Here is a 13,684-nt window from a genome sequence, read left to right as displayed (position 1 = left end):
ACTTTGAAATAGTCAAAAACAGTATTCTAAATGAGAAATCAGTCCTGACTACGGAGTTAAGTAAGATTTTTTAATACATAGATTTCTAATTGTAATCATAGAGTATTTTATGCATTGCCGCAAAACAACACATTTTATGACGTAGTCAGTAATAAACCTGATTCTGACAATGATATTGCCAAGTTTCTCTCAAATATTCAGCCATTCAATATGATCAAGTCATCACTATTGAATATCAAATATATTCAGATTTATCACATGTACATCAAACCAGTGAAATGCATTCGAGTGTGGAGTTTACCAGCTAGAAGTGCAATAATAAACTTGAGATTCTACTTAGAGGTTGTTCATGATAAAAATGGCAGTTTAGGTTGGTGGTGAATATTGGAGCTCGGGTTGAGATGTTTGATGCTGTGGTGTTCGCTGAGCTTGGCAATTAGCTTGCAGACGTTTCATCAGCAGTCACGATGACACCCTCAGTGCACAGTTGCTGGTGTTTCTCTCTGGGAGTGCTCGTGTTTATAAAGGCCCCTGTTCACTTGCCTCGGTTCTGATTGCTACCCGTTCAGCTGCCCTTTGAATTAGATTGGCTCGCGTTTCTTTGGCTCTTAAGGGTTTGTCGATGATGGCTATTTCGATATGCTTGTTTACAGAGTTATCAGAAGAGAACCACGCTTCTAAAACTTCTCATGCCTGCTTCGTGTCTGCTGTGGAGGCTCTGGCACAGACGTCCCACTGAAAGTGGTGTCCTTCTTGATCTTTATGTACCCACCATAGTTTTGTGAAAAGTAAATCATGCTGAAGTCCTTTAAAAGATGCCACATGTGATGTGGATAAAGATGATCAGGTCGGCACAGACCAAATGGGCCGAAGATAAAATGTTTAAGGGGAACATGAAGGAGAACTTTCTTACTCTGAGGGCGAGACTGTGGAACAAACTATCTACCAGCGGAACTGATGGACGTGGGTTTGATTTCAATATTTAGGAGAAGTTTGGATAAGTACATGAATGGAAGCGGTATGGAGGGCTATGGTTCATGTGTAGTTTGATGGGAAAGACAGACTAAATGGGCCGAAGGGCCTTTTTCTGTGCTGTAGTGCTCCATGACTCTACATCCATCTTTGTACCTAAGTCAATACAGCTTTAAAAATTTGAGTGTTTGGTTCCCAAGGACTCTCATATTCCTGTGTGGCATCAACTTGCAAAACCTAGTCCATTTACAGCTATGTACCTTAGCGTTTCATGGAATGTATCCAAAAAGCTCCTAACGCATTGCGCAGATGTTCCACCGGTTTAGAACTGCACGGTCAGTAAGCATTTTCTCGAATTAGCTACACGGTTGATGGTCCAGTTGAAGTCTGACATTTCTTGAATCTTACTTCTCAGCTAATAAAGAATTGTGTTGTAGTCTGGCCCACAGGCGAGGCTGCCTGACGCATAGATAAATATCAAATGACATTCAGGAGACCCACTTGACAGTAGTGCAGATTGAAAGGCAGATCACGTAACAGGTGACACATTAAACAGACAGACTTTCCACTGAGGTCGGGGTGAGACTAGAACTTGAGGTCATAGGTTAAGGGTGAAAGGTGAAATGTTTAGGTGAATATGAAGAAGAACATTTTCCACTCAGAGGGTAGTGAGGATGTGGAACGAATTGCCAGTGAAACTGGTGGATGCAGGTTCGATGTCAATATTTAAAATTAGTTTGGATAAGTACATGGGTGGGAGAGGTATGGAGGGCAATGGTCCATGTGTCGGCCGATGGGATAAGACAGAATAATAGTTTGGCATGGACTAGATGGGCCGAGGGGCCTGTTTCTACGCTATGACTCTAACATACAACAGTTTAGCATTAAAATGAGCACTAGTAGTCGTAAACAAACTATTTAACACCATAATCTCAAAGTATCACAAATACCAACCTTTTTGGGAGAGAACACTCCATAGGAGTCAGCAAAAAGGTCACATGGCCTTGAAGTCAAAATCTAATCAACAAGACAGCAGGGAGCAGGAATCCCAAAGTAAAAAGCAACAGGAAGACATGAAATAATGGGACAAACGAAGAAGAGCCACACACAAAATGGACAAAATGTGAATTATCAAAATGAAAATAAAATAATTAGATTGCACAGAATTTACAACTGAAATAACGTTGGAGTTCATGAGACTTGAAACAATAGGACTGCAGCAATATTGTATAAGAACGTAGTCCTCTAAAGTCAAAACAGGACAAGCAAGACAGCTTTTTAATAAAATAAGATTAACTAAAAACAAAATTCCACTTCAGTTAATTTACCAACGACAAAACCTTATCTTGGCAAACTTGAAAATAAACCAATCGTTAAATTAGTTGGTGTTATTCTGGAACAATATGATGACAATACAAATTAATTTATTTCATTTTTATAAATGATAGAAATACTATTAAAAATAAAATAATATTTTAAAAACAAATAATACATCTATTTTAATTTGAGCCAAGAATCGCTTTAGAAGCCATCACCAAAACAAACATAAAGTAGGAATATGCAAGAAATTGTAAAATTTATATTTAGTTAGTTCTGACGAAGGGTCTCAGCTTGAAACGTCGACAGTACCTCTTCCTATTGATGCTGCCTGGCCTGCTGCGTTCACCAGCAACTTTTATGTGACTTGCTTTATATTTAGAACCATTTTTATTGTTTAAGGCTGGTATATAATTTCTGTCAAGGTTGCACTCTTGGGAGCAATTTAGGAATATTGAGTATGGCATCTTGCTAATTGCAGTTGGTCGTTGTAATATAACTGTGCATCATATGGTTTGTTTGTAATTAAGATTCACAATGCAATCTTAATCCATCAATTACTGAGGAAAGTATAAGATGCACTTCAACCGCACATCATTTAATGAATATTCACAGGCAAGGACAATTTAATTAAAAAAGAAAAACATTCTGAATGTTATCAGAGAAATCTCAGTCTCTCTCTCTCTCTCTCTCACAGACACAAACAAAACTTGAAGCCATCTATATGAGCTAGATACTGCAGAATCTTTTTGAAATGGTGAAGTGATTTAAAGATCAAGAGGGACCTGGGTGTTGGTATATCCTGAAAAGTTACACATGGGTTTAGCAAGCAAATAGCAATGCTTTATTACAAGAGGTCTGAATGTAAGAGCGCATTATCTTGTGGCAGTCATACGCTGCCCTGATGAGAGTGCATCTGGAAAAGTGTATACAAGTCTGGTCTCCATCCCTAAGGGACAGATGAAGTGCAGATAAGAGGCACTGATAGAGTGAACAGCCAGCACCTTTTTCCAAGGGCGAAGACGGCTAATACAAGAGCGCATACCTTTATGGTGATTGTTGGGTAGTTTGGGGGAGGTTGTCCGAGGTAAATTTTTTACACAGTGGTGGGTGTATGGAATGTGCTGCCTTGGATGATAACAGAGGCGGATACACTAGAGACATTCAAAAGACTCTTAGATAGAGCACATGGTTGAAAGAAAAATGGAGGGTTATGAAGCAGGGAATGGATAGATCATTAAAAACATCTGGGAGCCCTGCTCTTTGTGATTCTTATAAATAACTTGGATGAGGAAGTGGAAGGGTGGGTTAGTAAGTTTGCAGATATCACGAAGGTTGGTGATGTTGTGGAAAGTGTAGAAGGTTGTTGTAAGTTACAAAAGGACATTTACAGGATGTAGAATTGGGCTGAGAATCAACAGAATAAGTTTAACCCAGAAAAGTGTGAAGTGATACACTTTGGAAGGTCGAACTTAAAGGTAGAGAATGGGATTAATGGTAGGATTGTTAACAGTGTGGAGGAACAAAGGGATCATGGGGTCACGCCATGCAAGGTGATAGGGTGGTTAAGAAGGCATATGATGTGTTGGCCTTCATTAGTCAGGGGATTGGGGTGCAAGAGCCACAGAGTAATGTGGCAACTCTATAAAACTGGTCAGATGACACTTAGCGATTTAACTTGGATAAATCTGAAGTTAGGAAGCCACGCAAGTGGAGTAATTATTTAAATGGTGATATATGAGGAAAGGGTGGCCTTCGTGTACAACTGAATCTAGGTAGATCAGTCATTGCCAGTAAATTCTGCATGTGCAGTAAGCAGTTAAGGCAGCAAATGGTACATAGCTTTTAGTGCAAGAGGACAGGAGCAGAGATGCTTTATATTTTACCGAGCCTTGTGGAAGCCTCACCCAAAGTATTGTGTGCATCTCTGGTCTTAAGTTAACAAACTCAATAGAGTGTTTCCAAGGGTGTTGTACCAACAACAAATCTGCCACTATTGAGTTCAGTTTCAGTCTCATGAACCTAATATTATAAACCAACCTTTGCAGGAGTAAATATTTCATCTGACTCAAGTAACTCAGATGACGCCTGGTTGAAAATCTGAGCCGGGATGAGATGGTGGGAAAGAGGAACAATAACATGAAGCTCAACAACATGATTTTGACGACAACATCATTAAATCCCTTTGCACTGGGATGCACATAAACACTTAAGTTCCTTACCTGCCCTTACATTCCAAAGGAAAATGGCTTTACGGGTAGTTGGAATAGAAATACTATGTTCCTAATTCCCTACACTGTAGTTTCTCAATGGTATCTGCCAAGGTGTGAGAATAATCATCCTATCAGTCTAAATGGCTGAAAGTCCTTACAATCTATTCAATGGATCTCGACACATTGAAAAGAAATCATCACAGGAATGGTGGATCATGAAGAACAAACCAGATCCAAAAGCTTCTCAATACCTTGAGAATCAAGTACGTGGGCATTTTGAATTTAAAATAGGTTTCTCTTTATTGTATACACATTATGCACTGGTTGCTTTGTTCAACACCAATACTTGAATAAGTATACTCAAGATGACCGATATGTATCCTAATCATTCTCCAATTCCCAATTGCCCCATGCGAGACAGACTGCACTAACCACTGGTTAAGCAAGAACCATATACTTGTCTCTAAAGTCCACTATGAACTCATTTTCACTCTCTCAACAATCTCCTCCAGCCCCCGAGCCTTCAGAAAGATTTGTGTTTAAGCCCATTTCAATTTGACTCCCCACTCCCATTCTGACATGTTGGTCCATGACCTCCACCACTGCCTGGATAAGACCAAACTCGGGTTGGAAGAGCAACATTTTATATTCCATCTGGGTAGTTTCCAACCTGATGAGATGAATGCCGATTTCTCTAACTTTCAGAAATTTATCCCTCTCCCTCTTCCCTCACTTTCCATTCTCCATTCTGGCTCTTCTCTTATCTCTTTTTTTCCTCTTTACCTGCCCATCACCATCTTCCCTTTCTTCAGTGGTTCACTCTCTCCCCCTATCAGATTCCTTCTTCTTCAGCCCGTTACCTCTTCCTCCTATCACATCCCAGCATCTTACTTCACACCCTTCTCCCTCATCTGGTCTCACCCATCACCTGCCTTCCCCCCATCCCCCCATTTTCTTATCCCTACACCCTCTTGCTTTCCAGTCCTGATGAAGAGTTTCAGCCCAAAATGTTAACAGTTTATTTCAGTCCAGAGATGCTACCTGACCTACTGAGCTCCTCCAGCATGTTGCTTGTGTTAAATTGCTAGATCTAACCAACAGTGATGGAGATGTCTTCTGTTGGCAAGGCCCTGCACTGGAATCTCCTTCCCTAACGTCTCCATTTCTCCTTCCTCCACCGAGATGAGCCCCTTGGTTATCTGCCCCATTGTCACCTTGCTGGACGTCCATTTGCCCACTCAAAAATATTCTTACTAGCAATGACACATATTGCTGTATTATAAATCCAACACATGCTTGATAATATGAAGACAGATTAAATAATTCAATGATTTTTCAAACTCATCTAGTGCACAAGTTTTAAACACAAGACAGCGTGACCAGCAACCAAAATAGACAAGTAATTGACTGACAAAAGACACATTTGGGAAAATTAAGCAACAAATGACTTGCAACACAGCAGATGATGTAAATAAATATCTGAGTAACAACCAGTACACTTTCCCATGCTCTACCGGCGTTTATATCAACATAGAAAGAAAGGTGTCTACCTTCTTTGGAGAGAAGACTCCCAAGGTGCCTCCATCCTCCCGTATGGCAACCCCCATTTCAGCCAGAAGAGCCTCCCTAGAATTAGAAAGACGTCACACCACTTAGCATGTATCAATGGCTTCAGCTCCGTTTAAACTGGTCTGAGAACGGTTACCATAAGAGATGGGAACAGAATTAGTCCATTTGGCCCATCAAGCCTGCTCCAACATTCCATCATGGCTGACTTGTTAACCCTCTCAATCTTACTTTCCTGCCTTCTCCCCCGCACCCCTCCCCACCATTACCTCACTAACCTCCGCCTTAAATACTTGATTACTGCCTTCCCGACTTTCTTCGGAGAGCAAGAAGGGAGAAAGACGATCCGAGAGCTGCGTGTAGCTCCTGATAACCGTGAACTTCCAAAGCAGATTTAAACAGCAGAATAAAGCGTAAATCCATTACACAAAGGAACAGAATTTAGGCCATTCGGCCCATTGAGTCTGCTCCACCATTCCATCATGGCTGATTTATTATCCCTCTCAACCCCATTCTCCTGCCTCCCCACCCCCCCCCGTAACCTATAACACCCATCAACAACCAAGAACCTGTCAAATTCCGCTTTAAATACACCAAATGAATTGCATTGTCACCACCCTCTGGCTAGAGAAACTCCTGCTCATCTCTGTTCTAAAAGGATGTCCACCTATCGAGGCTGTGCCCTCTGGTTCCAGACTCCCCCACTATAGGAAACATCCTCTCCACGCCCACTCTATCTGGGACTTAGAATACTCGATAGACTCTGTTAAATTGAAATCATTAAGGCATTCTGCACTAAGGATCAGAAAAAAAACTGGATAGGGTTGCAAACTCAGCTCGTTCCACCATGGGCACCAGCCTCCCCTGCACCCAGGACATCTTCAAAGGGTGATGCATCAAAAAAGGCAGCATCCATCATTGAGGACCTTCATTACTCAGGACATGCCTTTTCCTCATCGCTTCCATTAGGGAGGAGGTACAGGAGCCTGAAGACACACACTCAATGTTTTAGGAGCAGCTTCTCCCCCTTCACCATCAGATTTCTGAACAGATTATGAATCAACAAGAACACTACCTCACTGTATTTTTGCTCACTTTTTGCACTTAAATTTTTACTATACATTTCTTACTGCTATTTATAGTTTTTTATGTATTGCAACATACTGCTGCCACAAAGCAACAAACTTCACGACATATGCCGGTGATATTAAATCTAATTCTGATTAATCCTCTCAGAACGAGGTATACAGCACCTACTGTGCATCATTCAGGTTACATTCCTTCACAAAATAGTCCCTGCTGTGAGTGCAAAAGGAGAAGAGGGCTCTCAAACTGAGTTTCCACTGAAAGGCTCACAACTTGATTAGACAAATTGAGAGAAATGCTTCCAATCACAAACAAGAAAAACAATCAAGCAACACACATCAAAGTTGCTGGTGAACGCAGCAGGCCAGGCAGCATCTCTAGGAAAAGGTACGGTCGACGTTTCAGGCCGAGACCCTTCGTCAGGACTAACTGAAGGAAAAGTTAATAAGCGATCTCTTACTAACTTTTCCCTCAGTTAGTCCTGACGAAGGGTCTGGGCCTGAAACATCGACCATACCTTTTCCTAGAGATGCTGCCTGGCCTGCTGCGTTCACCAGCAACTTTGATGTGTGTTGCTTGAATTTCCAGCATCTGCAGAATTCCTGTTGTTTGCAAGAAAAAGAATCTGCAGCTACTAGAAATCCAAGACACAGACACACAAAATGCTGGAGGAACTCAACAGCATCTATGGAAAAAAAAGAGTACAGTCAACGTTTTGGGCCGACACCCTTCAGCAGGACTGGAGGAAGAAAAGATGTGGAGTAGAGTTAAAAGGTAGGGGGAGGGGAGGGAGAAACACAAGGTAAGAGGTGAAACTGGGAGGGGGGGAAGTAACAGCTGGGAAGTTGACTGGTGAAAGAGACACAGGGATGGAGAAGAGGGCATCTGATAGGAGAGGACAGAAGGCTATGGAAGAAAGAAGGGGGGGAGGAGCACCAGGAGGCGGCGATGGGCAGGTTTTTTTAAAGTGCGTCATACCAGACATTCAGCCATTCTTGTCTGGCACATGGTGTCAGGATTAACTGGGTCACGTTATGAATGTTCCTGATCGACCCTTGCATTTTTTACATTTTTTAGCTCGACACTCAACCCCGCCACGGATGGAAAGTGTGCTCGGGGGTGGCCCGACCTGGATTCGAACTTGGGAACCTTTGCTCCAGCGCTGATCTCACTGCGCCACCAGCCGGCCGATGGGCAGGTAAGGAGATAAGGTGAGAGAGGGAAAAAGGGATGGGGAATGGTGGTGGCTGGGGGGCATTACCAGAAGTTCGAGAAATCACATGAACAGGCTGGAGGCTACCCAAACAGAATATAAGGTGTTGTTCCTCCAACCTGAGCATGGCTTCATCGTGACAGTAGAGGCGGCCATGGATAGACATATCGGAAGTGGAATTAAAGTGGGTGGCCACTGGGAGATCTCACTTCTTCTGGCATACAGAGCGTAGGTGCTCGGCGAAGTGGTCTCCCAATCTGCATCAGGTCTCACCGATATACAGGAGGCCACACCGGGAGCACCGGACATAATAGATGACCCCAAAAGACTCACAGGAGAAGTGTCATCTCAACTGGACAGTTTTGGGGCCCTGAACGGCAGTGAGGGAGCAGTTGTAGGGGTAGGTGTAGCACTTGTTCCACTTGCAAGGATAAGTGCCAGTAAAAGGTTAACTATCTGTAGCTATGCTAATTAGCTGAAAAACAGTAGCTCCCTATCCTTGTCTGTCAATTGGCTTTTACAGGTAACCCTGATAATACGGTATGCAAACAGCACATCTTCCAGACTATTGAATGTTAATCCTTTTTTATAAGATGTTGTAATCCTATTAATACCCCAATCTATTTTAGTACTTTATTAAGATGTTATAGTTCTATTCATACCACAATCTATTTTAATACTTTTTCTAAGATGTTTCACTGTGTTATAATACATTTTCCAGTGAACCTTGGGGATCAGCAGGGTCTTGGCTTCCACGTCTACAGATCAAGCGAAGTTGCTTTGCAAGTTGACAGGCAGGTTAGGAACATGGTGTGTCAGCCTTCATTCGTTGGGATCCTAATGTAGGGTTTCAGCCTGAAACATCGACTGTTTACTCTTTTCCATAGATGCCCCCCACCCCCGGTCTGCTGAGTTCCTCCAGCATTCTGTGTGTATTACTCTGATTTCCAGCCTCGTCAGATTTCCTTGCTTTTCATGAGTTAAAGAACCACAAGGTAACGTTGCAGATCTATTAAAACTCTGGTCTTCCTGGATGCAGAAGCTTTAGAGAGGGTGCACAGGAGATTTACCAGGACGCCACCTGGATTAGAGAGCATGTCATGAGGGCAGGTTGTGCGAGCTAGGGCTTTTCACTTTGAAGCGAAAGGGAATGAGAGGTGACTTGATAGAGGTGTACAAGATAAGAGGCATAGATCGAGTGGACAGCCAGAGACTTGCTTCCCAGGGCAGAAATAGCTAATACCAGGGGCAAAATTTTAAGGTGAGAGGAGGGCTGTCAGTGATTATTCGTTTGTTTTTTGCAGAGTGTTGTGGAATGCCCCACCAGGGATGGTGATAAATACATCAGGGTATTTGAAGAAACCCTTAGTTAAACACATGATGACAGGAAAACAAAGTATGAAGAAAGGGTTATATTAATCTTTGAGTAGGTTAAAAGGTCAGCACAACTATTGTGGGTTATTGTGGCAACACTGAGTGCTGTACTGCACTGTTCTATGTTATTGGAATGGGGTGTAGATTTGTTATTTTTCTTGCAGGTTAATTTTTTATGTTTGTATTTTTATGTAATCAGCTACAGACATGTAATTGTTCAGTCAGTCTTTCAGTGGCTTCAGTGTATTTCCCTTCTTGATTTCAGAGGCAGATGTCACATTACCTGAATCTGGCTTTTTAATTGGTTACATGTTACCTGATGCAATTCCAATGAAATCAATGGTCCGTTGTAAGAAGACCAGACCACCTGTGTTCACACTCTTTTAATCTTTAGGCTCTTTTACTCTTTATCTCCTCTCCTTCTTCATTCCCTCTCTCGCCATTCTTTTTCCCTTTTATTCTGTGCCCCCCCATAACAGTGAATAGAACAATCGTAAGCAACAAACTTTATGCCTCGTTCTTAACTTCTGAAGAACTATTGGATCCCAAAAGCAACAGTATTTAACAATGTTTTTGGCTCTATGGATCTAATTAACCTAAAGGACACTTGGGAAACTGGTAACTGGTGTAAGAGAGCAGCAAACATTACCTGCCGAGCCAGATGCCAAAACGTCAGCATTGTGAATAGTAGGACAGTGAATTATTGGAGTTCTACTGTACATAGAAGCTCTAAAGTGAGAAAGGGCCTGACCTTTCCATCCTAATTGCTTCAGTTTTCCGAAGTTTCTCTTCCCACGTCTCATTCAGCTCAGCGATGATCTTCTCCGATTCCTGCAAAAAGAGAGGGATTATGTCATGATCTTTATTCAGGAAATACAACACAGGAAAAAAAAAGCAAGGAATTATTATAGGAGAGTTCCATAAATGTAATGAGATGCATGGGTCTTTGTGGAAAATTACATCAAACTTTCATCCACACGGATCAACAACACGTAGTAAGTGTTGGATTGGACTGTATGATTGTTATTATCTTTGCAGTTTAACAAGTAATTGTCTGCTTGTATTTTATTTGACTGCCAATATACATGTTACTGTTTAGTATGTTTCCTAGTGCTCACAGTATGTATATACAATTGGTCACTGTGTCCCCTCATGTTTACAGTTCTTTGCATGATTCTGGAAGCCTCTTGAATCAGATTATTTGAATGATTAGTTAACTCTCATCTACGAATTTGAAATAAATGTCTGTTATCTATGGGATATAAGGAGGGCTGAGCATGTTACCCTCCCCCACCTTTGCTTCATTCTCTTCCTCTACTAGGTATCTGCTTCACCCCATTTCCAATTCTCTTTGTTCTATTATCACTCAATAAAATGATCATGAAGCAAAATGTTTTATGCTTCTTCCTTGACTTCTGAGAGAACCTTGGATCAAAAGCATCAGAATCCAACACAAGTACAAACACTTGTATACACAGAAAGTCTGGAGACATTCAGCAGGTCAGGCAGTGTTTGTTGAAAAGGAAACAGGGTTAAGATTTCAGGAAATCGGCCTTCATTAGAACCAGGTCTTTGATCTGAAATCTTCCCTGTGTGTCTCCTTCCGCAGATGCTGTCTGAGGTCAAGAGTTTCCAGCATTTCCTGCTTTACTTCAGATTTCCAGCAGCTGCATTTTGTTTTGATCTTCATGAACAGTGAGTGGTTGCTTCTTCAGCCGAAAACCATGGTAGGTAGTGATTTAAAGATCAGTAACTTGTTGCCCGATAACTCCTATATTTTATAAAGGGAACAAAACCAACCCACTCAATGCTGCTGAGTTCCTCCAGTATTTCTTGTGTTGCTATACACTTCCTATTGTAATTTACAGTTTTTATTATGCAGTGCAATTATTGCCGCCGCATAACAAATTTCATGGCATAAGCTGGTGATATTAAACCAGATTCTGAGAGATATGATTATCCTTGAAATAATTCTTCAAACTGCAGCATACATCGAACACCTGCTGCGCAAAGAACTGTAGCCAGGAGCTACTTTAGTCTGACTGCACACAATAGGAAGAGCTTCACTTATCTAAAAACATCTGCTGAAGAGAAAGGACAAGGTCTGAGGGAAATAACTGATTCACCTGCCTTACTGTGTATTGGCAGAAATACTACAAGGAAATGAACATATTTTCAGCCACAATTAAAGCTAGAGTTATTGTAAATATCCATTTCCTAATACTATTAACAAACACCAACTTCCATTTAGGTATCACCTTCAAGTAAGTTTTTAAAATTACCATAAGGTGCTTGATAAGAGTTTTACCAAAAATAAAACTGTTCCCCAGCCACTTCCTCTCATGGGATTGTCTAGAACTGAGAGCCATTGTCACGAAACAAAAGGCCTGTCCAGCTCAGGAAGAGATGGGGCAGTTCTCTCAGTGGGTCCCAAGTCACTGGGACATCCTTTCTAAAAAAAACCTCATCTTTTGCGGAGTGGATAAGGCTGGTGGGTGAAACTGAAAATAGAAATAAAATCATAAGAGCCAAAGAGAGAGTACGTCTGGGTAGCCTCCAACCTGATGGCATGAACAGCGATTTCTCTAACCTCTAGCAAATTCTTTCTCCTCCCTCCTTCTCTCTTTCCATTCCCAATTCTAGTACCCCTCTTATCCCTTCTCTTCTGCTCACCTGCCTATCATTTCCTTCTGGTTCCCTTGTCCTTCTCTTCCCTCCGTGTTCTACTGCCCTATCAGATTCCTTCTGCTTCAGCCCTTTACCTCTTCCATCTATCTTACTTCAGACCCCCCCCCTCGCCCACCCAACTTCCCCTCACCTTGTTCACCTATCACTTGCCAGCTTGTACCTCTTCTCCTCCCACCCCCCCGACTCTGCCTTCAGTCCTGATGAAGGGATACGTCAAAAGTTTATTGCCCTCCATAGATGCAGCCTGACCTGCTGATTTCCAGCCAGCAGATGCAGAATTTCATGTCCACAGATGTGATAGATAGTAGGTTACATTTCCCTTTCCTCTTCTGTCTATGAAGCCAGAAGAGCTGAGTTTAAGATGAGGGGCAGAAAGTTTAAAAAAGAGCAGTTGGACATGGGGATGCACTATCTAAAGGGGTGGTGAAAGCAGAGAATCCCAGAGCCTTCAAGTATCTAGACTAGTGGTTGAAACATCAAGGCATTGAAGGCTACAGACCAAGTGCTCGTTAATTGAATTAGTACAGATGGGTACACAGTGGTTTGTAGACGCAAAGGATCCATTTCTATACTGCGGGACTCAATGACAAGTGTCAATATTAGGACAGGGATAACAGAAGCTTAGTCAAAATTTTAAGTCTCCTAGAGAAAGGGAGAGCACAAAAGTGAGGTGATTTTAGATGGGAGAACCAAAAGGCAATAATGTTAAGAGCTTCATCATAGTGGGGGCTGATCATGGAGTTAGGAAATGGCTTGGAGGGAAGAAATAGAGTTGAAGGAGGTGGTGGGTTAAGAAAGTTTGATTCAAACTTTAATGTCTTGCCAGTATGGTTGATAGTTATCAGGGGATGTCATGACTACCACATTATTGCTTCATAATATATTGCAATAATATTAATAATAGTTTAGTATATTAATGTATTAATATTAAAAAGTGTATATTAACTACATACATCATTGATATATACTGTATATTTAAATCTGGAAGTAAATTTGAGGTACTAGACTTTACCTTCTGTGGATAAATGCATTGCAAAATTAGTATCTTAATGGCCTCCTCTTTTGTGATTATTGGATTAAAAGAATCAGCTATATCCATGTTATAGATTTTATACTATTTAAATAAAGCCCACATCCGAAGCTGCAGAAATGTGATGCTATGTTGATTATATTTGCCCGTATCAGTGATGTTTTGTATCCTATATATGAAAGATATACTATATCCAATATGTATTTTCTATCCTATATATTATTT

At 41.4% G+C, this 13,684-nt stretch overlaps 1 protein-coding gene across 11 annotated transcripts in view; it reads right to left on the bottom strand.

The window, feature by feature from the left end:
• Positions 1 to 13,684, bottom strand: part of kif1b (kinesin family member 1B) — a 275,068-nt gene that overhangs the window by 125,466 nt on the left and 135,918 nt on the right. For all 11 annotated transcript variants that reach the window (XM_063033346.1, XM_063033349.1, XM_063033347.1 and 8 more), the window contains 2 exons: positions 10,493 to 10,572; positions 6,053 to 6,128 (listed from right to left, as the gene is read on the bottom strand). In XM_063033346.1, coding sequence (XP_062889416.1) covers positions 6,053 to 6,128; positions 10,493 to 10,572 — 156 coding nt within the window. The remainder of the gene's footprint in view (positions 1 to 6,052; positions 6,129 to 10,492; positions 10,573 to 13,684) is intronic.

The sequence above is a fragment of the Mobula hypostoma genome, chromosome 25 (assembly GCF_963921235.1).
Source record: "Mobula hypostoma chromosome 25, sMobHyp1.1, whole genome shotgun sequence".
NCBI classification, from domain to species: domain Eukaryota; kingdom Metazoa; phylum Chordata; class Chondrichthyes; order Myliobatiformes; family Myliobatidae; genus Mobula; species Mobula hypostoma.
Note: the sequence above shows the minus strand (reverse complement) of the source record. Positions and strands in the feature narration are given on the sequence as shown.